At 47.4% G+C, this 24,855-nt stretch overlaps 2 protein-coding genes across 7 annotated transcripts in view; both read left to right on the top strand.

The window, feature by feature from the left end:
• DOCK11 (dedicator of cytokinesis 11) overlaps positions 1 to 13,619 on the top strand; it is a 57,539-nt gene extending 43,920 nt beyond the window's left edge. For 2 of the 4 annotated variants that reach the window (XM_087972253.1, XM_087972255.1), the window contains exons 46-53: positions 533 to 655; positions 1,695 to 1,808; positions 3,566 to 3,712; positions 4,294 to 4,504; positions 6,416 to 6,606; positions 7,348 to 7,448; positions 9,425 to 9,563; positions 13,183 to 13,619. In XM_087972253.1, coding sequence (XP_087828379.1) covers positions 533 to 655; positions 1,695 to 1,808; positions 3,566 to 3,712; positions 4,294 to 4,504; positions 6,416 to 6,606; positions 7,348 to 7,448; positions 9,425 to 9,563; positions 13,183 to 13,284 — 1,128 coding nt within the window. In that variant the 3' untranslated portion in view covers positions 13,285 to 13,619. Of the gene's footprint in view, positions 1 to 532; positions 656 to 1,694; positions 1,809 to 3,565; positions 3,713 to 4,293; positions 4,541 to 4,574; positions 4,706 to 6,415; positions 6,607 to 7,347; positions 7,449 to 9,424; positions 9,564 to 13,070; positions 13,089 to 13,182 lie in introns of those variants that run through there. The other 2 variants (XM_087972254.1, XM_087972256.1) reach the window with 2 other exon arrangements.
• Positions 13,620 to 23,432: 9,813 nt separating this feature from the next.
• Positions 23,433 to 24,855, top strand: part of IL13RA1 (interleukin 13 receptor subunit alpha 1) — a 16,178-nt gene continuing 14,755 nt past the window's right edge. For all 3 annotated transcript variants that reach the window (XR_015750734.1, XM_026687065.2, XM_087972252.1), the window contains exon 1: positions 23,433 to 23,527. Coding sequence is in view for 2 of the 3 variants with exons in the window: in XM_026687065.2 (XP_026542850.2) it covers positions 23,467 to 23,527 (61 nt within the window). In the remaining variant the exon portion in view is untranslated. The remainder of the gene's footprint in view (positions 23,528 to 24,855) is intronic.

The following is a 24,855-nucleotide window of genomic DNA, read 5'->3' as shown; positions in this document are numbered from 1 at the left end:
AGATCCTGAAGGAGAGCTTCTCCACTGCCTTGCCTTCCTTCCTTCCTTCCTTCCTTCCTTCCTTCCTTCCTTCCTTCCTTCCTTCCTTCCTTTCCTTTCCTTTCCTTTCCTTTCCTTTCCTTCCTTCCTTTTCCTTCTTTTCCTTCCTTTTTCCTCTATCAGCTTCCTTCTCTATCTCCTTCCTTCCTTCCTTCCTTCCTTCCTTCCTTCCTTCCTTCCTTCCTTCCTTCCTTCTTTTCCTTCCTTTTTCCTCTATCAGCTTCCTTCTCTATCTCCTTCCTTCCTTCCTTCCCAACCCCTGCAACTGCTTCTCACATTGCCGCTTCATCTGTTTGGGCAGTCTTCTGCACCTTAGTTGGCACCCACAATTGGGACTAGAACTCCCAATCTCCTGGTGTCACCCAGATGGCTTCCATGGCCAAGGCAGGCCCAGAACTTAACAGCCTCTTCCGCTCTCAAGCCTGGCGCCTCAACTTCCAGACTCAACTGGCTCTCTCGTGACCCACCTTTTTTTTCCTCACGCAACTCACAGGAGGTGCTGGTGGAGCTGCTGGAGCAATGTGTCGATGGCTTGTGGAAAGCCGAGCGATACGAGGTCATCGCCGAGGTGGCCAAGATGATCATCCCCATCTACGAGAAGCGGCGCGAGTTTGAGGTAGCCGATCAAAAACAGGCGCCAGCGATCCTGCTGAGCCCTGCAGGGAGGAAGCGCCAAAACCAAATTAGCCAGCAAGCAAAAGTTGTTAGTCCAGATCCAGAGACACCAAAGCAGGCTCAAAGAAGGCCTGCAAGGGGGCTTGGGGGCAGCAGCAGAGGGTCTCCTGTAGCCGTGATGGCGAACCTATGGCGTGCATGCCACAGGTGGCACTCAGAACCATTTTTGCGGGCACGCAAGCCCCAGCCAAACTTACCTGCACTGCGCATGTGCATGCCTCCCGGCTGATTTTTGGCCCCTTTGAGGCTGTTTTTGCCCTCCCGGAGGCTCGAGGGGCCTCTGAGGCTCGAGGGAAGCCTCTGCAGCCTTTGGAGATCGAAAAACAGGCCTTCTGGAAATACCGGAAGTGCCGAGACGGGCCTGTTTTTCGGCCTCCCGAGGCTGCAGGGCTTCCTTCGAGCCTCCCAGAGGCCTCAAACAGGCCAAACATCAGCTGGGAGGCTCGCACATGTGCAGTGCAGATAAAGGGGCAGGGTGGGGGCGTTGCATGTGCATGCACGGGGGGGGGGTGGGGTGCATTGCATTGTGGGTGCCGGCGCTCATGCGCTGTCAGCACACCACAACAAAAAGGTTCGCCATCCCTGTCCCTTAGCCTCCAGCTCCCCCAAATCATTCCAGCCTTCTTTTTACTTTTGGAAACTGTCCACCTTTTAAGGTAGACCAGAGTAGGAAACCCAAGTCACACGTGCCAATCCTGCTTTTATAAGATTACGATAACAAAACTGTGCAGCCTCGTGGCCTTTTATCTTCACGAGAATGAAGGCAGGTTCAAATAAAAGTGAATATTTGCAACTCAGGGTTGACATGAGGTCTCCTTGCTGCTCTCTGAGCTTGCTCGTTTTCTTGCAGTCGTTTCATGACCAAACTAGGTAACTTCATCCGTGCCAGATGACACTTTTGCTCCAGGCTCAACTTCCTTTCCTCCGGCTCTCCGCTCTTCCTCCTGTCCCTCACGGTTATTCCCCCTTGCCCGTTACAGAAACTGACCCAGGTGTACCGAACGCTCCACGGGGCATACAGTAAAATCCTGGAAGTGATGCAGAGCAGGAGGAGGCTCCTGGGCACCTACTTCCGAGTCGCGTTCTATGGACAGGTGAGCCTACGGATCGCTTGGGTGACGGACACGGAGAGTCAATCCGGTCTTGCCTTTAATGCAGCCGTTCTACGTGTCCCGGTTTCTTCTTCAATTCGCTTCAGTTGGCATCCACCCCCATCAGTGGTGGGATTCAAATTTTTTTACTACCGGTTCTGTGGGCGTGGCTTGATGGGTGTGGCAGGGGAAGGATATACTGCTAAATCCCCCTTCCCTCCCCACCCCACTAGCCTGCTTTCCAGCTCCGTTCTCCTGTGCAAGGCAACCAAAGGAGACCCAGCCGATCAGCTGGGATTCAATGAGAGGTGGAGACTAGATGGGGTTGGCGGGGCCAGTCAGAGGTGGGATTGGCCAATTCTCCGAATGATTCAAAATTGCCGGTACCGGTTCTCCAGAACTAGCCAGAACCTGCTGAATCCCACCTCTGACCTCCATGCCACTTTTATGCAGATGCCGCTTTGTCTGTTGCTCCTCCAAGGGCATTTGAGGGGGGGGTCATCTCTAATTTCTCCGTCCTCCCCTCTGTCTTCTAGCGTCACCCTTTCTCTGGAGCAACTGTCTTGGATGTCTGGCTCAATCGGCTCTGTTTCCTTTGCTGGAGGCTCTTTCCTAAGGCCGTGTTTTCTAAACGTGGCAATTTGGAAAAACGTGGACTTCAACTCCCAGAATTCCTGCTGGGTGGGGAATTCTGGGAGCGGAAGTCCACGAGTCTTAAGCAGGTCATCAGGCCTGAAAAACACTGGCCTGAGGTCTTTCTTCTGGGGCCTCTCCAGGAGGGGTTTTCCCAGAGAAGTTGTCCAGTTTTGGTCTTTTGATCTTTCCCGCCTCAAAACTCCACATTCTCAGCTTCCTTGGATATTATTCATGTGTCGTAATTAGAAATCACATTGGACTAGACGTAATTCTTTAGTTTAAATCCATTTCCCTTGAGGTTAGGACATTCCGATTCTTCAGCTTCCTGGCAATTTCTGTGCGCCTCTTACTTTCCCAGCTGTTTCTCATCTTCTGAGACTGAGCATGCAAGAGAGACAACAATTATGATGTTCTTGTCTTGTGTTTTGTTGGTCTTAAAATATGACCTGTATTTACTATTATTACTACTTGTACTTTACTTCCCTTTATATTTACTTTATCCTTTCCTTCTCCTTCTCCCTTCCCTTCCTTTTGTTTTCTTCCCTTCCCTTCCCTCCTTTCTCTTCTTCCTTTCCCTTCCCTTCCTTTCTCTTCCTCCTTTTCCTTTCCCTTCCCTTCCTTCCTTTCATTTCATTCCCTTCCCTTCCTTTCTCTTCCTCCTTTCCTTTCCTTTCCCTTCCTTTCCTTCCCCTCCTCCTCCTCCTTTTCCTTTCCCTTCCCTTCCTTTCATTTCATTCCCTTCCCTTCCTTTCTCTTCCTCCTCCTCCTTTTCCTTTCCCTTCCCTTCCTTTCATTTCATTCCCTTCCTTTCTCTTCCTCCTTTCCTTCCCCTCCTCCTCCTCCTTTCCCTTTCCCTTCCTTTCTCTTCCTCCTTTCCTTTCCCTTCCTTTCCTTCCCCTCCTCCTCCTCCTCCTTTCCCTTTCCCTTCCTTTCTCTTCCTCCTTTCCTTTCCTTTCCTTTCCCTTCCTTTCCTTCCCCTCCTCCTCCTCCTTCTCCCTTCCTTTCCTTTCCTTTCATTCCCTTCCCTTCCTTTCTCTTCCTCCTTTCCCTTCCCTTCCCTTCCTTCCCCCCCTCCTCCTCCTCCTCCTCCCTTCCCTTCCTTTCTCTTCCTCCAATCATTTCAGGCTTTCTTTGAGGAAGAAGACGGGAAAGAGTACATCTACAAGGAGCCCAAATTAACTGGCCTCTCGGAGATTTCCTTCCGGCTGCTGAAACTCTACGGAGAGAAATTTGGAGCCGAGAATGTCAAAATCATCCAGGATTCCAACAAGGTAATGGGAAAGCAAAGCTCCAATTCTGGCCCAGTAGAACCGCATGACCGTGTCCTTGCTGCCTATCATCAAAGAGAAGCCGGGCCGCCATCGGCCTGGGAGGCTTAATTGGGGCTGCTGTCCTGAGCAAGGGGTTGGACTAGATGGCTTCAGGTGGCACTTCCAACCCAGGGCCTCTGAGCTCTAATTTATTCGTGATCTGATCAAAGGGAAATGACTATCTGGCTGGTCTCGTCTAAGAAATTTGCTGGCCAAACCAGTTGGCTGAGAAGGAGGACTTGACTTGCTGTGATCCATGAAAGGTCCACTTTGCTGAGAAGCTGTTGCTGAACTTTGGGCTGGCTGTTGAGTCAAAGAGACAAGTGGGAGGACTTTGGGGGTGCCCCATTGTACTCCCCCTCCTTGCTGAAGGGACATGGTGTAGAACCTCCTTCCAGCTGTCATCATCTCCAGAGGTTCCCAAGTGGCCACCGTAGGCTTGGGATCCTGAAATGTTGGCCTCTTGGCTGGAGGTCCCTGGATATCCAACTGGGTTGATCTTCTTTTGGTTCCATTCAGAACTTTCCATTTTCTTACTCCAGGTGAACCCCAAAGATCTAGATGCCAAGTACGCTCACATTCAGGTGACTTACCTGAAGCCATTTTTTGACGAGAAGGAGCTTTTGGAGAGGAAGACGGGGTTCGAAAGGAACCACAACATCAGCCAATTTGTCTTCGAGACCCCGTACACCTTGTCTGGCAAGAAACACGGGAACGTGGAGGAGCAATGCAAGAGGCGGACTATCCTCACTAGTGAGTGTGTGTGTGTGTGTGCGTGTGCGTGCATGTGTGTGTGTGTGTGTGTGTGTGTGTGTGTATGGAGGGGTTTTTTTACGTTAAGTAACTCTGAGTCTGATTGCGCATCTCACAAATTCTTTGGCTGATTTAAGGAAAATAAAGACTCCCTCTAGTTATACAAAAACAGAATTTGCAACTGCAGAAACTCAACAGCCAAGGCCAACTGCCATTGATTGACATGGAGGCCAACAAATAAATAATTTATCTCAAGAGAGATAAACACTCAGATCTAGAAGAGGACAATCTGTTCTTCAGAGGAGGTGGTCCTTATTTCATCTCAGTGTTCCCAAAGCCAGAAATCTACAAATTCAATGCAGACCATCAAGTTGTTGTCAACTCTTAGTGTCCACCTACAGAGATTCCTTCCAGGAGGATCTGGCTCTAATCTGTCCCTTCAGGACTTCCAACAATGGATCCATTGGAAGTAGATGAAGATGAAGATGTTATCAACTCATAAAATATTTCTCTGGCCTTTTTAGAGTTGCCAACAGAAAGGGAAGGGGGAGCAGTGCAGCAGCTTGCAAAACTGAAAGTACATTCCATAAATGTTTTCAAAGATAGTAACTAGGTGACTGAAGTTTCTGCTGCACAAAATTCTAACTGGAGAACATGATTGATGACTCTTGGCTACGGATGTGTCTCGTTGGAGAATATGAATTATGATACACTCGGGGTGGGGGGAAACCAGGGTCAAGGGTGACAATGAATGATGTGCCTCAGAGTTGGCTACACCCAGGCAGTGCTGGACATGTTTACTCCTAATAAATCTTCTTTAAGTATTGGAAGTTCGGCTAGAGACCCGTGATTTAAATGGGGGTAACTGCCGGAGCCCTGACAGATGTATCCACTGCAATCTTCATATACTGGTCACCCTCTTCTCTTTCCTTCCACCTTTTCCAGCATTGAAGCCTGTTCCACAGAGCTGGGCCTTCAAATAATGTCTCCAAAGGAGGACAATTAGAGCCAGATCGTTTCTACTCTAATGAGAACTCTGTCTTGATTTACCCCGAGCAATTCTGACCCCCATGTGGGAGGAGGCACCCTAATCACTAATGGTCCTTCTTACAGACCATTTGGACTGACTTAGGTCAAGTCCCAAGTCTTTTTGTGAAGGGCCCGCAAGCCCTCACACAATTCCTCGAGGCTTGGAGAGTGAGATTCTCCCAGATTAGGAGATTTATCGATCTTGCATGCTCAGAGAGAGCCATCGCTCAAAAAGTTGTCTAGTCTTGAGATCTCCTATGGGCGTTTTATGTACCCTGTGGAAAAATCTGCGCAGTCGTTGAATTTCCAGGTCTGCATTGTTGTGATATTTGTGGTCTGTTGAGACAGCTTTTTTCCCCTTCGTCCCCAAGCCAAAACGAGAGTAAGTTAGAGCGAACAAGCCAATTAGAACTTCAGGGGGGCTTCCTTTTTCTCAGAAGCAGAGACTGATTTTGAGCTAGAGCTAGTAGGTGGGGAACTCTTCATTCTTGTTGTTGCCCTGGCACTAGATTCGGACAATGAGGCGGTTGGGGAGGAACATGGGCCAGTCCTGGAGTCTGGGGAAGGCTCTGACAAGGGCTCTGCGTCAGAGGCAGAGATGGGGCCAGGGCGTCCGATAATTATCAGTTGCCTTCGGAGTCGGAAATCAGTGGGGAAGAAGAACAGCTGGAGCCTGTTCCCAGTGTGTGCATGCACAGAGCTGCCAGAAGAAGGGAACAAATGAGGGACAAGGGTCAACTTGGGAGTAAAGCCACAGGTGAAGGGTGAATGGCCCCTCCCAAAGGGAATAAAAGAGGAGCAAAAGAGGAGTGGGGTTTTGCAGGAGACATTTAGACCATTCTCTTGATCAGCTCTTCTGCGGCTTGCTCCCTTTTCTCCTAGCGTGCAACTCTTTCCCATATGTTAAGAAAAGAATCACCGTCAGCTGCGAGCAGCAGGTCAACCTGAAACCAATTGACGTGGCAACGGACGAAATCCGAGAGAAGACCTCCGAGTTGCAGCAGCTCTGTGCTTCGCCAGATGTGGACATGATCCAGCTGCAGTTGAAACTTCAGGGCGCCGTTTCGGTGCAAGTAAGCAGCTGGGCACATCTGCCCCAGAAGTCAATATTTTCCTGGCTGGAAATGGGGAGGGGAATTTTTAGCTGGAATGCTCCTTCTGGTTCTGCTCCCAGTGCCTTTCCACTGTAAACTACCAACAGTTGAAACCCAGTTTGCTGAATAAGCCACAAAGGATTCACACAGCCATAAATCGTGGGGTGCAACCACTTCCTTTCTGATTTTCATGGGGCAAGAAGCCCAGTGTATAATTTTCACTCCTCCGAAAGGCCTAGGATCCGTCCCCAGGTATTCCAGAAATCAGAGCGGATCTGTTGGGCTGTCAGTGTTTGTCCTGTGTGTTTATGTGCTTAATGCAAAAGGGTTAGATGAAGATCCCCAACTCTCCTTTGAGCCCTAGAGTTCCTTGGCTACTTCAGATCAGGGGCAGCAATTCCTACCATTACAAGGTCAGGCCTGAAACAGGCTAGATGTAGCCTTTCAAAACTAAGCATTCTGCTCCCAGTTGCTTATCTTTAAGCTCTGATGCTCCTCAGATTCCTAGAGGGGTCTGTGTGTGTGTGGACATGGTTGCTTTGAAGACCACCAATGTGGTTCCTTGAAGCATCACCAGCAGTGCAGAGGCACCTGGGCGTTGTGCTGGGATCCAGCTTCCAAGATCTTCTTAATTTGTCTCTCTCTCTCTTTCTCTTTCTCTTTCTCTGTTTGGCTGATCTCTTTGTCACTGTACCTCTGTTGCGGGGGACATGGTGTTAGGTCAATGCTGGCCCCCTGGCCTACGCCCGAGCCTTCTTGGACGACAAGCACTCCAACAAATATCCCGCGAAGAAGGTGGCTGAACTCAAGGACATGTTCAGGTTGGTGTCGTGGACTTGGGCGCCTTATGACTTTCTTGTGTGATGGAACCTCAGGTGATTTCCCAACCAGGCGCTGACCAAAAGTAGGACCAGCTGCATCAGAGACCCCTGAATTTCTGGGTACTGTTCAAAACACTGGACTTTCAGTCAAGTCCTTCCTGGCTCTGGTTAGGTCAAGGGTCTTCAAACTTGGCAACTTTAAGACTGGTAGACTTCAATTCCCAGAATTCTTCCTCCAGTCATGTTAGCTCAGGAATTCTGGGAGTTGAAGTTCACCAGTCTTAAAGTTGCCAAGTTTGAAGACCCTTGGGTTAGGTTATCTCAGGGACCATCAGGTCCAGGTAGAAGTCATCTGTCCTACAGCTGGATTTGGGGAGGCTGCTTCTGAGCCCGGCCCCCAGAATCAGTTCGCTTCCTCAGGTAAGGATGGTCACTTCCTGTTAGCACCCACTGAAAGGTTGCCAAAGGTTCCTTTCATTGCAGCTCAGTATAGCTTCAAGAGCGTTTAAGGATCTCCCCAAGATTCTCTCAGGGATCCACAAAATCAAAATTATTTGCTGGATATTGAAGAGATTTGCCAGATTTCAAAACTGTATCACTCTTCTCATTATTATTTTTTATTTGTTAAAAATACCAGCTTACCACCACCACCACCAAAAAAAAACATATTTTAGTTATGTTAATCTCATATGATTATTTGAACAATATTCTACAAAGGCACACATTTTAATTTTTAATCTGGTATATATTGATAGAGAGAATCCGTCTCTTTTTGGGGCCCCCCATAATTTTTTTAAATTGGGAAGGGAAAATTGAAAGGAGAAAGTTTTAAGAAGAGCCACGTTGTCCAGCTGAGCAAACCCATTCTCCTTGGCTTCTTATCAGCCTAGTTGAACTGGCACCCTTGTGCTCTTTGCTCAAACAAATTAGGTAAACACAGAGGTGCATTCTTCCCGGAACGGTGCTTGTCAAAGGGAAACAGAGTGTGGACAGTCAGCACGCCAGGTGCGCACACCCAGCTACGAAGAACCCTGTGAGGCCCCTCCCCAAGACCCTTGGACTGCCAGCCTGTCACTAGGCCAGTGTTCCTCAACCGTGGCAGCTTGAAGACGGGTAGACCGACTCCCAGAAATCCCTGGCGCTGACGCAGCCCTTTGGATGTGGCATGCCTGCTTGTTCTCTTGCAATCCCTCCCTCTGCAGTCTCTCCACTCTAGAGACAGAAAATGAACATGGCTAGCTGGAGAATCCTGGGAGTTGAAGTCCACCCAGCCTCAAGTCTGTAAGGCATTAGACCAACTGGGGCCTGGAATGTCACTGATAGCCAAAAAAAGGATGCGAATTCTTTCTAAATGAGGGGACCAGTGAGAGGGAAGCAGTTGAACGAAGAGTTGGGACAGCCGGGATCTCCACCCCTTTCAGCCTCAGAGCCTCCCTGGGAATCAGGGATGCTTCCCTCTCTCTTCTCTCCAAGCCCTGCTCTGCCTGCCCCAAGGGACAGAGAGATGACCAAGAGAACAGTGGTCCATTTCAGGAAGTCCTACCACCTTTACGGGGGTCTTTCCTGGCGTATCGACGCTTTTCTTCCATTCCCCCCAAAAAGCTGGCAGTTTTGCAACCGTTTTAACTGTTTGCAAGAACAGATCACAGATAATCCGAGTTAGAAGGGACCTTGTAGGTCATCTAGTCCAACCCCCAGCCCAAGCAGGAGACCCTACACCATTTCTGACAGGTGGCAGCCCCGTCTCTTCTTGAAAGTCTCCGGTGATGGTGCTCCCACAATTTCCGAGGGCAACTTCTGATTGTAAATGGATGGCCAGCTACAATGTCCTGCTTGCCTTTCCAAATCCTGCTCTTCAACCCTGAATTTAAAAGCTTCGGTTTGAAACGTCTTCTCTTCCTTTCCCGCTCCCCACCGCCCCACCCCGCCAAATCCAAGGAGGGACTCAATGCTGGGGTCAATTTATCTTCCCCCAGGAAATTTATCCAAGCCTGCGGAATCGGCCTGGAGTTCAACGAAAGGCTGATCAAGGAAGACCAAGTTGAATATCACGAGGAGCTGAAGTCCAACTTCAGGGAGATGGTGAAAGAGCTCTCGGAAATCCTGCATGAACAGGTAAGACCCCAGGAGCCGTTCACAGTCGCTAAATACATTGATTGGTTCTGTTTATAAAAATGTACTAGCCCCCCCATCTTCCCACACAGGAACTCTGGGCAACTAACAACGTTATATGCACCGTTGAAAGTCAAGGACTCGGCTGCTTACGAAACTGGGATTCAGAGCTTAGTGTTGTGCAGAGGAAACCACCCAGTTTGAGGTCATCGGGCGATAGGATCAAAACAAGGACAGTTTATCGCTCTGTTGCAGGGGGGTGGGGAGAGGATCTCCAAGCCCTTCCCATCTCCCCTGGCCAGCTGTGTCCTTGCAGCTGGATTTGCACAGAAAGAGCAGAGGCTTTTCTGCAACATCTTCCTATTCAAATGGAAAAGATCTGGTCTGGTTGACTGTTTTTCAGTTCTGCTCTTCTTCCTTTTGCACTTTTTGCTCTGGGGGGCGTGTGTGAGGAAATAGGACCGGCTCAGCGGGGTATCAGACAGGAGCTCTGGGGGTGACCAAGCTCCCCAAAGGGTCAGAATTGCTTCCTTTGATCCCCACCCCCAATTTTTAGAATACTTTTGGTGGTCTGAGTTGGAAACCGTGGAGTGAAGTCCTGGGGAGGGGGCTCCAGGGAGGCCACAGTTGCCTGGACATCCTATAATATTTTATTTATTTAGTTAAGAAAATGTGTGTGGCCACCGTCTCACTCTCAGTGACTCTGGGCGGCTCAGAAAAACAAATTGTGCAATTATTTGTTGATGATGAAATTCCCCAGAGTGTTTCTGAAGCTTTTGGCAAATTTAATACCGGTAGACTTCAACTACCCGAATTCTCCCACCAGCAAAGGAGAATTTGGTGAGTTGAAGTCCACCAGTTTTAAAGTTGCTCCAGAAATATGACCTTAGGCACCCAGGATGGAGCCTCTTCCAGACCCTTTAAGTTATCTATTTATTTCTTTACAGCTCCACTGATTGTCAGTCGCTTACAATCCCATCTTACCCCGACCAGATTTAAACAGCCAAATAATAATAATAATAATAATAATAATAATAATAATAATAATAATAATAATAATAATAATAATAATAATAATAATGATAACAACAATAATAATAACAATAATAACCAAACCATCAACAATATTTCTCAATAAAAGATCCCCAGGCCAGGGAATTCTGAAAACCTCATATTCCCTACATAGCAGGAATCTTGGACCTTGTGAAGATCTGTTTGTCAGGGGTCTCTAATCTTGGCAACTTTAAGACTTGTGGACTTAAGACTTAAGACTTGTGTATTTTAAGAATGTACCAAGCAGAATTCAACTGGAAGTTATGTTATATTGAATGCTATAATTGTAAAGGCATAAATTGAAGTTTAAATAAGAGTTGAATGGACAAAGATTAAAAGATATAATGGTGTCATACTCCAACCAGTAACTACAGGGGAAAATTTTGTTTAATGAGAAAAGAAAATATGAAATTGAAACAGGACAGACAAAAGTATAAATATAATGATTAGAAAGATATTGAAACTTAGAAAAAGATTATATATATATATATATATATATATATATATATATATATATATATATATATATATATATATATATATATATATATATATATATATATAAAATTTAGAAAGGAATGAGATAATTAAAAGCAAGGTTGAGAAAACTAAGGGAAGGGAAAATTATAGAGAAAATGTTAAAATAGTAATAAGATATGGAATAGAACAGAAAGATGAATATGAAATTGAGTTTGTGTCTGTATAGAAAAGTAATAACCCAGGACCATGCTATTCTCCAAAAATATATTTTATTTGTATTATGCTTTGTGAAAACCCAAATAAATATTTTACAAAAAAAAAAAGACTTGTGGACTTCAACTCCCAGAATGCTGGGAATTGAAGTCCACAAGTCTTAAAGTTGCCAAGGTTGGAGAGCCCTGAGCTAGATTAATGCTAGGGCTGAAATCTAGAGAAAACCTGGCAAGACGAACCTGTTTTTGGACTATCTGGAGGTGATGAGAGTGCCGGAGAAATCCCACCACCGCACAGAGTTTTTAATTTTTGAACTCTTCTGGGGTCAGCCAGAGGTCCCGGCTACGAAAAAGCTTGCTGAGAAACAGGTGGGCCTTTTTCTGCTTTACAGGAAACCCCACCGAGGTTCTCTTTAGCTCCCTCCCACTTTGCCATCTGCAACAATTTAGGAGCGACGGGTGGAGTCTTGCATTCTAAAATCTCGGTGGCAAAATTAGAAGGGAGCTGCCAGCCCTCAGAGCAAAAAGGAGGAGCGGAACCTTATGAAAAGCACAAAAAAAGAAAACCACCCACACCAAAAAACAGAACAAGAGCAAAACCGCACCCGGGGATTACCCACCACAGAAATCAGCTTTGACCCTCCGGTTTTTCAATTTTGGGTCTTTCTTGCCTATGAAACTACCTTTCTGGAAAAAAAAGAAGAACATGAAATAAACCCCAGTTCTGCAGGAGCTCTTTGTTTTTCACAATTGAACCCCAGCGAGTGGCCGTCCGCCAGGCCCCGCAATCCTTGGGAAAACCCGCTGGGTGCCAAATGGGCCGTGATTGAAGTCAGTGCTGCCCTGGGCAGAGGCCTCGACAAGAGGCCTTTAGCGCAGGCTCCCCCTCCCATAATCCCCATCCGGCACTACTCCATGCACCGCCCTCACATCTCTCTGGAGGAGGCAACTGAAGTAGGAACAGGAGGGCCAGATTAAGAACTAGCAGAGCAGCAACCCAGAAAAAGGCTCGGTTGATATTCTGAGGGAGGTTTGGGGTGCAGCTTGCAATTGTGGAATGAGATAGGAAAGGTGAGTGACCGTCAGCCGTGCCAGGAGTGGACCCCCAGGAGAAGGAAGTGGGTTGCATATCACGGCCCAAGTGAGAATTTCGGGGGATCTGTCCATTTAAAGGCTGGGAAGCTGCCCATCTGGTTGTCCAACCTTGGCCACTTTAAGACTTGTGGACTTCAATGCACAGCTCCTTCCTTTGAAGGGGAATTCGGGAGTTGGAGGTCCGCAGACCTTAAAAGTTGCCAAAGTTGGACTGTAACCTTTCCAGATTCCTTCTCCTGGCCTTGCAAGATTCTCCACCCCATTGAAGAACAACGAAGCAGGAGGAAAGCCAACTTGGTGACGCCTCCAAGTAGCAGGCAATTTCCCTCTGCCTGTTTATGTGTGTGCACATGCACGATGAATCAGAGAGCGGGTTGCACCTCGCCTAACATTTTGCAGAAATGTGTTTTTGAGCCACGTCCCCCAGAAGGAGCCAATCAGCCTCGGAGAAGCTGCTTCTTCCTGGCTGAAACACAGCTGCTCCTTCTGGGTTGGCTCTGTTTGGCTGCTCTCCTTCCTTTTGATCCCAAAGCGACCCGAACCAAAACTTTTCTTCCCCTGGAGTTTTGCAAGCCAACCCCCTGGGCCTCGAAGAGCCCGTCTCTTGCCTTCAGTAACTTCTCTTTCCTTCTCTTTCTTTTCTCCTCCATGCTGCCCTTTGCCATAACAGCTCTGAAGACCAGGCTGGGTAACACCGCTCTGTTTTCCTTTGGGTTGAGCAAATATTTACCTCCTCCTCGGAGATGCAGAGGCCCCTGCTAACTCATCTCTCTCTGTTTCAGATCTACCAAGAATACCCCGGGCATCCGTCCTGGCTGCCCAACACCCTTCACGTCTTCTGTGCCATTAGCGGGACTTCCGGGGAAAGATACGGCTCCTTCTGAAACCTACCTGGAGTTTCAGGAGGAGACCAGGAGAACTTCTGGACGCTTGCCAGACCTTTCTCAGGAATATTCTGAATGCTGCCTGAAGCGGGGGAACCTCCGATGCCTAACCGGGGCTCTCCCCGTCCCTCTTCCTCACAGGGTACTTATTTGAACCGGGAAAGTGCCTCCTGCCCTCTATTTTCTACCTTCCTTCCTTCCCACCTTCGCTGCGTTGTGCTGAAGGTACCTCGAAAGCATTGGTCCAGCCTTGTCTCCCTGAACACGGGACCCCCAAACCCTGCCCTGTAAAGCTGTACAATGGAATATAATAAAGTGGGAAGCTGTTTTTGTAATCGGTGCTCAGAGTTGGAGGCCTCCGCCTCTCCCGCAGAAAGCAGGAACCGCGACGGTTCCCAAACAGAGCGAGAACCTCACCGAAGGTGGCCCTGAATAGGTTTCAAAGCATTTCCTGAGTTGGCTCAACCTGCCTCCTTGGAACATAACTGCCTCTACGTGAGGTTAAACGGTAGTTTTCTTTTGGTGGTTGTGCTTGAGAACAACATACGGCCTGGAGCTAGGCAGGTTTAGGGTTTATTTAGCAAGACCTGGGTTTTTAAAACATCTGCAAACTCACCGCTGGCCGCCCACGTTCCTGGTTGCTTGCCCTGAATTGCTTAGGCCCTATTCCCTGCTGGGCCTCCCTGATTTTTAAGGAGGAAGAGAAAACGAAAGAGAAAAAACAAATTAAGGAGAATTGAAAGCAACTTTTGCTGTTGAGGTTACCACTCCGTAGATCGCTTGGCTATGGAGCGACTTGAATCCATCTCAGCAAAATTTCTGGTTTTGTTTTTTTTTTGCAGGACTGAATACAGCAGATTCCTATCTCGACATGCATGCCAGGCTATAAAACATGTGTTCTTTAATCTCGGGGGGATGGAGGGGGATGACAGCCATGGGAGTTCTGCTGTTCTGTTTACCCCCAAGCAGCATCTGGCTCTGGATGCCAAGCCAAGTGGCATTCCAGTAGTTATCTGCCCGTTCTTGGGTGGTTCCCCCCTTAGATGACTCCTGGGGGGAAGGCTGGGGAGGAACTGGTTCGGTCTTGACTTGAGTGTCGCGCCACCGCCAAAGCAAACCCAGCCCTCCAGAAATGCCAAAGCTGCCAGTCTGGTTTCCAGCCAAAGGAAACAAGGCAGGACAGGTCAGGCGGGAGTCAAGCTGCTTTTGCTATCCCTTCTGCTTTGCCACTGCAGGGCTTCCCTCCCGGGGGCTGCAGCCCTGAAATGGGGAATCGCCCCACCAGAGAGAGAAAGAGGCTGGGGCTCCCAAGGCCCAGCTCAGCCACAGAATCCCCCCTTTTCCCAGCCAGCCTTCTCCTTCAGAGGGAATTTAGGTGGTTTAGCGAGGGGAGGAAAGGGGACGCGGCCACTGCTTTTCAAGACTAACCTGGCAGCCGTTAGGCCGTGGTTTCCTTATCTGGATAAGTTAACTGTTTCTAATAAGCCTTGGCTAGTTGGGTTTGCATCGGGCCCAAATCCTGGCTTGAAAAGGAAAACACGTGAAGGCAAAACCACCTGATTGCCCAAAGCCTTTTAAAGACAAGGATGCCCGGCCTTGACTAAGTGGCTCGTCGCTGGAGCCAGTTGGCATTGGGGGGCTGAGAAAGCCTCTGGCCCAAAGTCACCCAGCTGGCTTTCGCGCCTTAGGCATGGCTAGAAGTCGCCGTCGCCTGGCTCCTAGGCCAGCCTCTTTACCACTAGACCAAGTTGTCGCTGAGAGAAAACAGGAAGTTTTGTGTGTGTGTGTGTGTGTGTGTGTGTGTGTGTGTGTGTGTGTGTTGGGACTTTCGGGGACATTTGAATGGTGCAAAAAGCATTCCAAACCAAATGAAAGCCAGGTGGTGTCTCTTCTTCCACCCTTCTGCCCATCACACGCAAAGCTGCTCAGCGGGCATCACATGCCAGGTATTTCTGGGCAGGAGAGAGAGAGGGAATATTCGATTTTAGCCTCCTCTGACCAGTGGTGGGATTCAAATTTTCTTTACTCCTGGTTCTGTGGGTGTGGCTTGGTGGGCGTGGCAGGGGAAGGATCCTGCAAAATCCCCATTCCCTCCCCACCCCACTGACCTGCTTTCCAGCTCCATTCTCCTGTGCAAGGCAACCAAAGGAGACCCAGCCGATCAGCTGGGACTCGATGGGAGGCGGAGAAGAGATGGGGTTGGCGGGGCCAGTCAGAGGTGGGATTGGCTGGTTCTCCAGAACTACTCCAAATTTCCGCCACCAGTTCTCCAGAACCAGTCAGAACCTGCTGAACACAACCTCTGCCTATTGACACTTTAAGGTGGAATCGTCCACTCATCTATCCAACCATGACGGCATTTACTCTACTTTTCCTTTCTTCCTAATTATTTCCAAGAAGCCCATTTTTGGAGGATGAGTCAGTGCATTCGTGTTTCACCTTCTTCTTGCTTAGCCCACGTCCTGGCTTTGCACCCAAGATTGGCCCATAAGCTCAGGCCTCCCTTCCCCTGAAAGACGGAGTCAAGCCCCTTCCTGTTACACAATGGCCACTGCTAGGTGTGCACAACATGCACCAGTGAAATGATCCTGTGTCAGCTTTGCCACCGGATTCCAAATCCTATCGCCCACAAACGTCATTTTAATATACATGAGAGAGGAGTTCAGACCTGCAACTGTGACTTCATTACCTCAGAATCCAAAAATTCTCCAAATGGGTTAGAAAAACAAGCAAGAAAACAAAAAGAATCGCCTTTCGACCCACCCAAATGCTGTGTTAAACCAACAATACGTGCCGTTTGTTTTGGGAAGTCCTCTTCTAGAAACCTTTAGGTCTGGCTTGACTTTGCTCGGCCCTTGTTTCAATCCCACAATTGCTCAAACCAGTCCCCGTCCTTTGGTTCTGCAAAGGAGGCATTTCTTGCAAAACCCCAATTTCTGTCTGCAAACCAACCCACCTCAGAGCAGGCTAGTCCATGCGCGCCTCTAAAGGCTAACAACCTTGTTTTCCAACCTGGAGGTGTTCCAAAGCACAATTGCTGCCTCTTACTTTGCAGCCGAAAGTTGTTTGCATAGCAAAGCCAGTGACCAATTATGAGTTGCCATGCCTTGATGGGGTACGGAGGTCAAACTGTCAAACGGCCGGCAGTTGTACAGAAAACCTGCTATGATTCCAAGAAACAGGAGGAATTAATTTGTGGCAAGGCTGATGACCGGTCCCTCTTTACTGGACTTCAGCACCTCGTCCTCCTGGCTCTCGGGTCCAAGGCTTTCCCAGACCGTGCAGAAATGGAGTGGAGCACTAGAGTAGCCTCTCCTCCCACTAGGCATCCAGCCACCTTCAGCCAACCTGAATAAACAACCACGGGCTAAAAACATCTTTGGCTTTTCTCCTCTACTTTTCGTCATTCCAGTGAGAATCTGAAACGGGCTTCAAAGGACCAGAGATTGGGGAGAATATTGGCAATGGCGCAGCCTTGCATATCCTGTCCTTCACCTGAGCATCCTTCCAAAATATGCAGGCTGCGGTAGGATCCCCGTTGCTGTCCAGTCCCCAAGAAGGACATCCAGAGGGGCCCTGGAGCCACTCGGTCCTTAAAAGGTTAGGAAAGTGGTGTCTAAAGAGGCTTGGAAGAGAGAGAAAGACACCCACCCAGGGAGAAGCATTTTCCCTCCCTTGAGAGAAAGTGGCCCTTGACAAATTTTAGCCTGGCCACCCACATTTTAATTTGGTAACCTTGCCAGGATCTCTTCTCCTGAGCTGCACATCCTATCACACCTTCCTGTTTTGTTTTGTTTTTAACAAATTGCTGGATGCAAAAGTCTTGCGCTTTCTATCAAAGCCAACAGGGTGTTCTTTTTTTCCCTCTTCTTCTTCTGCTCTTTTGTTCCAAAGCCAATTATTCAAATAAAGGGGGAGAAGGGACTCCACTTCCTGGTAGATATGAATCAGTTCCTTTTTTTCGCCCAAGAAGGCCTTTGCACGGGGGAGCCCTGGCTTGGAAACAACTTGTCAAAAGGCAGCACAGGAATAACAAGAGGGGCTCGCTTTAGGAGTGGGCCCACTCCCTCTGAGATTAGGGGGACTCTTGATTTTATCATGAACGTGTTAAAAAAAAAAAAAGTCCAGCTTTTGGGGAGGAACCCTCCCCAGAAATAAAGTGTAAGTCAAAATGAGAAATGAAGACAGCCAAAAGAAGAAGAAGAAGCGGCATTCTTTTGAAGCAGCGGTTCCTGTGAGGTGGAATTCCTGCCCCAGAACAGCTCACCAAACACCTTCTCTGCCGTGTTTGGCTTTGTTTGAAGCTTTTGCCAAGCAGCTCAAGTGTTTGTCAGACTTGACAACTGTGAATATGTGACGGTTTCGACCCAGCCACAGCCAGGGGTCCTGGGATTGGAAGTCCACTCCTTTTAAAGTTGCCAAAGTTTTAAAAACATTGAGCTGGCTCAACTGTTCGTTGGGCTTCCCAACTTTTTCTTCCCTGCTTTTAAAGTGGGAAAGGAAAGTTTTAGAAAGGCTAAAAGAGAGGAGAGATTGACCCTGACACCTGTGGCGTCAGTGCTCAGGTATCCTTCATCCCAGGCAGAGGGAAACGTTGCCATGTCATGTTTATGCTCTGTAATCAGCCTGGAATGGGTGCAGCCTACACCAAATTTTACTCCTTGCCGTCCCGCATGATTGCCGTTAAGAAATATCACAGCAAAGCAGCAAAGAGCATTTGTGGCCTCTTTAAAACATCTTATGTGTATTAAGCATTATGTAAATTCACAGAGGCTGCAATTTGTCAAATACAGGAAGTGTTATCACAGTTGGGGTGAAGATAGCATCATTATGAAAATTGAAAAGCACTGGGCAAAAACCACAATTGTGATATTCACACACCGGTGGGTTTGCTTAGCTGTTTAACCAAGGTTTATCGCAGGCCAGAACTGGCTGGCTTACACCTTGGACAGAGCCCTAAACACCAATGATTAGGTTTGCACAACCAGCTAAGCCAATGTCAGAGAGCCCACGATGGGCTTGTGCACGGTGTGTAGACCCAGCGGCTGGACTCGCTTTCTCGAAAAGCCAAAGATCCTGAGAAGAAGGTCACAGTGGGATGGAGATGCTTGGAGGACTCTTGAGGCTCAGCTCTCTGTCCTCAGAAGAAGGCTGGATCGTCGCTTCGGGTGGAGACGAGCACTTCCATCCCATATCCAGACGATACAGAAGGAACACTCCAATTTGAATGGAGGGCAAACATTTGTACAAGAATTATTTTAAGCATCGGTATTCATTCTGCAAAAGACCTGGGAGGGGTTGGGTCTCCCTCGCTGTTTAATGAATAGCGTGATAACAAACCCACTTGCGTCAGTGTTGGAAATGAGTCCAGATAACAAAAACTGGGATCGGTGAAAACACAGAGGTTTTATTTTTAACCTTAAATCAAAGCATACAAAAGGGGAAAAAGCTGTTTGCAAAGGACATTAGGATCTTAGCTAACCTCAACGTGAGGTTTGAGCCAAGAACCACACCTTGAGATTTCAGAACGTTACATTTTATAGTTTTCTATCGCGACCCCCGCTACGCCCCTCCTACATTGGGTCCAGTGACTGAGCACAGCTAACCCGAAATGCCTTATGGAGGCAATATCATCTCCTTCAACACCTCCCAATAACCACCCGGCTCATATTTTGCCTACATGGCTTTTTCTCATCTTCTTGACATTAAGGAATATTCCTTCAGCAGGGTCTCTTTCTAATGGCGTGGGAACAAAGAAATATCTATTTCTAACACCGCATTGTTACATATCAGTGTACTTTCAGCATATCTTTTCTCCAGCCATCTTAGAACAACATAAAGATTATATGCATCTCCAGCATATTTACCTACATTTTATTTTTGAATTTTCTTATTTCTTACAATAGCACAGAGGCCTCCAACCTTGGCAACTTTAAGACTTGTGGGCTTCAACCCAGCATCCTTGCTGGCTGAGGGATTCTGGGAATTGAAGTCCACAAGTCTTAAAAAGTGGCCAAGGTTGGAGACAGAACAGATAGAACAGAAAGCGATTGAGACAGACGTTCAGGTACAAAAAGATAAGAGCCACACCTGACTTAATTTACAGCACCTTCTCCCTGCCAGAGCAGTCCTGGGAAAAAAAACAAGCACCTTCTGAGCATGTGCAGAGTACTTTCTGGCTGCCAGGCTGGGAGTTCCCAGCCACCAAGATTAGGAAGAGAGAAGCAGAACTGAGAGCCATTTTCTATCCCCAAAGGAAGCAAACTGGCCCCTCTTTCCCTACACGGCCGAGCAACTCAGGGGGGCAGAACTATTATGGGCAAGAATCATTACAAGACAGATACTTGTGGGGGGTTTACAGGAGCTGGGGGGGGGCAGGGGGTTTACCTGGGAATGTGTGGTTTTCTTGCAGGCCAAAAGAGTTTGGAGATTCCTGGAGGTGTGATTACTAATTAGCTGGTGGTTTTTCTCACCTCTCCTCTTATTCACGGTGCTTTCTTGTCTCCTTACCTATTGTTCCCAATTTTGCAAAAGTGGCCAGTGGGCTTTCCAGCGCCCAAACGAAAGTTGGGGAGCCAGGGCTTTGTCTGGCCTGAGGTCCTGTGTTTGTGTTTGGGATTGGTAGTACGGTGCGCTGCCAAGCACATATATCGTCTTTCGGGAAATTGTCCCTCCTCTCTAGTTTCCTTTGGCACTTCAACGTGCTGGCCCTTGTTTTGAAGTTGATAGCAATGATGTCTTTGCCTTCTGGCTGCAATCTCAGGGGTGGGAGGGATTTCCTGGGAAGGAAAGAGGGGCCTCCCGCTAAGCTGTGAGGTGGGCAGAAGTTCTTCTGCAGTGGAACGCTGCGCCCACTGAAGTCGGTGTGACCTGCCGTGTCCTCTGTGGGGAAACACCCCTGAAGCAGCCTGGCTGCTTAGCTCCCCCAAAGGGCAGCAACCGCACAGAGGGAGTTTTCCATGACTGCTTTGCTGGGCAGAAGGCGCCACCATTTTGGGGGTAAATCCTGACATTTCAGGCTAAAACAAAAGTCATCTTTGTGTTGAACTCTGTGGGTGTGCTTCCTGAAGAGCTTCACTTCTGCAAATCCCTTTAGATGATTCATGGGTGCTTCGGCAACCAGAGGCCTGGCCCTTCGGCCTTTCCATGTTTGCCTTGGGTCATGGGGAAGTGGGTCCCTTTTAAATAGAGAGGTGTCCTTGCAGGGTCGTATGGATTCATAAGCCTCATAAGGCTGCCTGCCCCCATTGACAGCAATCCACACCGAAGGAGCCCTGTAAAGCCCATTGAGCAGAAAAGGTCCTCCCAAGAGGCTCCTGACCTGGGAGAAAAGCTCTTTTCGAAAGGACCTTCACTATGAAGGCAGCTGCAGAGTTCCCTGGTGGGATGCTGTTCTGGAAAAACCCATTTCCAGGTTGCCAACAGATGGCAGAGTTTTAGGGACAGGACCCAGGGCATGCCAAGTCTGCTTGACAAGCTTCTCCTTGATGGCACCTGGAGGCCAACCAGCAACTGGGCAGCAGGGCTGCAGCTTGACCATCACTGCCCTGCCATTGTGGCCTGGCCTGGCAGTTGCTCCTTGGGGGGTCTTCAAGGACACCCCAAGTAAAAAAATGGTGAACTGAAGACCGATCCGTTCAAAGTAGAGCTGATGACCATGGAAGAATAAAGAATTAGCAGATTGACTGGATCTACGCAATTCCTCTCCGGATAGGGAAAGGGCTTGAGATGGACCACAACTGCTCCAGGAAGTATCCCCTCCCCAGGAGTCTTCAATACAGGTGCATCCAGCATCTTTAGACCTCATGGAAATGAAGCCGCCATTTTGTTTTACCTGCAGCCTGTGTCTTTCGGAGGACGCTGCCTTTTGCACACTTCCTTTTCTAGCAACTTTTGGCAACGGCTTCTTAACTGCAATCGGGAAACTTGGGGTCAACGGTTTGACACCAGGTGAGTTCTCTTCAATCCCGAACAAAAGAAGTTTTAAATACAAGTTTAAGGACTCGAAAGTGTTGTTTCCTTTTGAAATAAGCAGCCAAAGGGTGATTCAAGCTTTTGTTTTTGGAAAATTATAAACAGACCAGATGGATTTGAAACAAGATTCTGGAAGTTATTATAAGCATCCTTCCTGTGGGATCATTGTTTTGAATTATTATGATTATGATGATGATGATTATTATTATTATTTAAATGGGAGGATGGGTGTTTGAAGGTTGGACTTAGAGGGAAAGAGAAAGAGAAATAACTACACATTACAATTAAAGGAAAAGAATATTAAGTTTGAGAAACAAATGCAGAATGGAACAAAATACCTTAACATTGGACATGTTGAAGATTATGTTTCAACAACAGACCCAAAAGTTAATTTTAAGAGTTTCTGCCTCTATAGATAGACTGTGCTTAAAAGATGTTACAGAAGTGGAACAAGATTCAACCGACAAGACTAAGATTTACATAAAAGTAAATTTAAAATGACAGGCCAGAGATGCAATACTGGATATGCAAGTGAATCCTGCTTGAAGTCTTAATAATTAAAAGTGATACACAAAAGTGTTGTCTGGATAATTTTTCTAATTGGATTTACAGTTGAGACTTGTTAAAGCTTTGAAGAATTTTGTGAGAAGGGAGGAAGAAAAAGAAATTACTGTAAGTTCCAGGCATTATTTGAAGGGATAAGATCAAAACTGTTAAAAGTAAAAAAATGAAGGAATGTAAAATTGGTTTATTAGACCAAGATTAAATCAGGTTATCTCTGGTAATTACTAGTGGACTTTCACTGATCAGGACTGAACGAGGGGCTTTAAAGATTTATTTATATATATATAAAATGGGATATTAGAAGAAGAGGCCATTTGCTGTATTTTAAGAGAAGCTGAAAAATTACTAAAATTGTTTATATTTGCAATGAAGGAGAATATATATTTCTATTATATATTTGTTTCTCTTTACTTAGTAGTGTGACTGTGGTGCTCCTGGACAAAATATCCATCACATTGTCCTGTTTTACTGTCCCCATTTATCTGTATTTACTCCCTTTGTTGTTTATATTCATACTTATACTTGTTATCTTGTACATGTTTGACAAATAAATAAAATAAATAAATCGTGTCCGAATGTCCATCAAGAACTCATACTGACCCAATGTCTGATATTTTTCAACATAGATAGACCAACCACCCTGTCCTTGACTGGCTGGGTGGACATTAACATTTGAACTACTATAAGTCCATGTATTTGTCATACGCTAAATGAAATATTTATTTATTTATTTATTTTTATTTGATTTGTCAATTGCTTACAAGAAATAGGTATAAGGATAAACATAGTGATGAATACAAGAAATGAGTACATATAAGAAAAAGAAAAGAAACAATAGAACAGGGACGGTAGGCACTTTGGTGCGCTTATGCACGCCCCCTACAAATAAATTCTCTTTACTATATTCTTATGTTGTTCTTTTTTTTTCTTTTCTACACTTTCTATTTTTCCTCTCAGTCCTTTTGTTCTGTGCTAGTTTGTATCTTTCTAATTGCAGTTTTTAACAAAATGACTATTTTTTTCCTTTATTATTAACGTGGTCTACTTTGTTACAATGACTCCTTTGTTCTTTTAATGTTTTAATTTCTCTATATAGTTTGTGATTAAATGCAGGTCTTCTGTCATTTCATAACTTATCCAAATATCAGATATTACCTTTTCTTTAACCACTCATACCAAATGTTCCATATTTCATAATAGTCACTATCTTGTTTATTTTTTAACAGCTTGGTTAGGCTATCGATCTCAGCGCATTCATGTATTTTTTTAACTACCATATCCTCTGAAGGAATGGAAGACAGTTGCCAGTTTTGTGCGTAGGTTATTCTGGCCGCAGTTATGATATGCAAAATTAAATACTGATATTTTCTCTCTCTCCATGTTTGAATCGATGATACTTACTAGCAAGAGGGGGCCCCGCCTGGCCCGCTTCTTCCCGGGGAAGGGGCTTTCGGGGCAGCCCAAGCGCAGGCTCGCCGTGGGGCGGGGCGCGCAGAGCCTTCGCAGCCCTTCCCGGGGAAGCCGCCCCGTTGCAGCGAAGCCCCACCTCGGCCGGGGCGGCCCCAACCCCGGAGCTTTCCCGTCTGAACCCGCCCCGGCAGCCCAGAGCGAACCCGCGATCCGGCTGGAGCTCCGGCCGCGCCGATGGGGGTCCCGTTGCAGCCCCCGCTGCTGGCCCACCTGGCCGGGGTGGTGCTGGCCGCAGGTGAGGGGCTTGGGGGCGGGAGGGGGTCCCCGGGGTTCCGCTTGCCTCGCGGGGAGAAGAGCGCGGCTCCCATCATCCCCAGCCCGTTCCGCCTTCCCTGAACTGGGAGACCAGCAGCTCAGCCTCGCGCAGCCCCGCCGTCCTGGGGGAGGGGGCGAGGTGGGGGCTTTAGACTACAAAGCCCATCCTCTCCTGGCCAGGCGTGCCGTGGGAGCGCTGAATAATTCCATTTCCCAGAAGTAAAACGGACGCGCTCAAAGGCGCAACGCGTTTGCCAACTGCTACTTTACTGGAAATGCGATGCGCCAGGGCTGTGTTTCGTTCGGGGGGGGGGGGATTCAGGAGGTCAGACAACAGATAACAGATTTACAGAATTTGAAGGGACCTTGGAGGTCATGTAGTCCAACCCCCCACCCAAGGAAGAGACCCTACACCATTTCTGACAGATGGAAGCCCGGTCTCTTCTTGAAAGCCTTCAGGGATGAAGCTCCCACAATTTCTGAAGGCAACTTTTGTTCCATTGAATATAGAATACCAGAGTTGGAAGGGACCTTGTAGGTCATCTAGTCCAACCCCCTGCCCAAGCGGGAGACCCTACACCATTTCTGACAGATGGCAGCCCGGTCTCTTCTTGAAAGTCTCAAGTGGTGAGACTTCTGTTCCATGGGTTGAGGGTTCTCACTGTCAGAAAACTACGGGGCTGCTCCAAGTTGCCCAGTGGGTCCATTATCTTGGGGTTTCCTCTCTTTGCGTGTGGGGTGGACACAACTGCGGGACAGAAAGGCAGGAGGTCAGTTTAATTACAAAATCATCATTAGGCTTGGATGTGGTTCGATCCTAATCTTACAGGCAGGTAGAAAGAAGTCACAAGATCGATTCAAGGGGCAAACTCTCCTAGCTTGGTAAACCGCAGCCGAGTTTAATGGTGGTTTATACCACCTGCTAGGGTGGCTAAAATGGTTAAAAATAGGTCTAGCAAATGTTGGAAATGTGACAAAATGAAACAATGTTGGGCGAAGATACCCAGGTGGTTAGAAAAGACGACAGGGAAACATGTAGAGTTTGGTAACTCCAAATTCTCAGCAGCAAAGCTGGCTGAAATTCTGGGGTAATCCAAATCAAGTCAGTGGACCTGAACCTGAACTTGTTCTTAATAGGTATAATATCGAAAACATTAGAGAAGAAAAGTATGTGTTTTAATATTGCATGTTGTAACAGCAGCTAGGATTATATTTGTACAACATTGGAAAAATGGAGAAACATTTGCGAGATGAAGAGATAATTAAGAAGATGTTAGATTGTGCAGGAATGGATAGATTGACGTTGAA

Source organism: Notechis scutatus, chromosome 10 (assembly GCF_049901735.1).
Source record: "Notechis scutatus isolate UNSWTSFEM ecotype Mainland chromosome 10, rNotScu1.2, whole genome shotgun sequence".
Classification (NCBI taxonomy): Eukaryota; Metazoa; Chordata; class Lepidosauria; order Squamata; family Elapidae; genus Notechis; species Notechis scutatus.
This window is presented reverse-complemented; position numbering and strand designations above follow the sequence as displayed.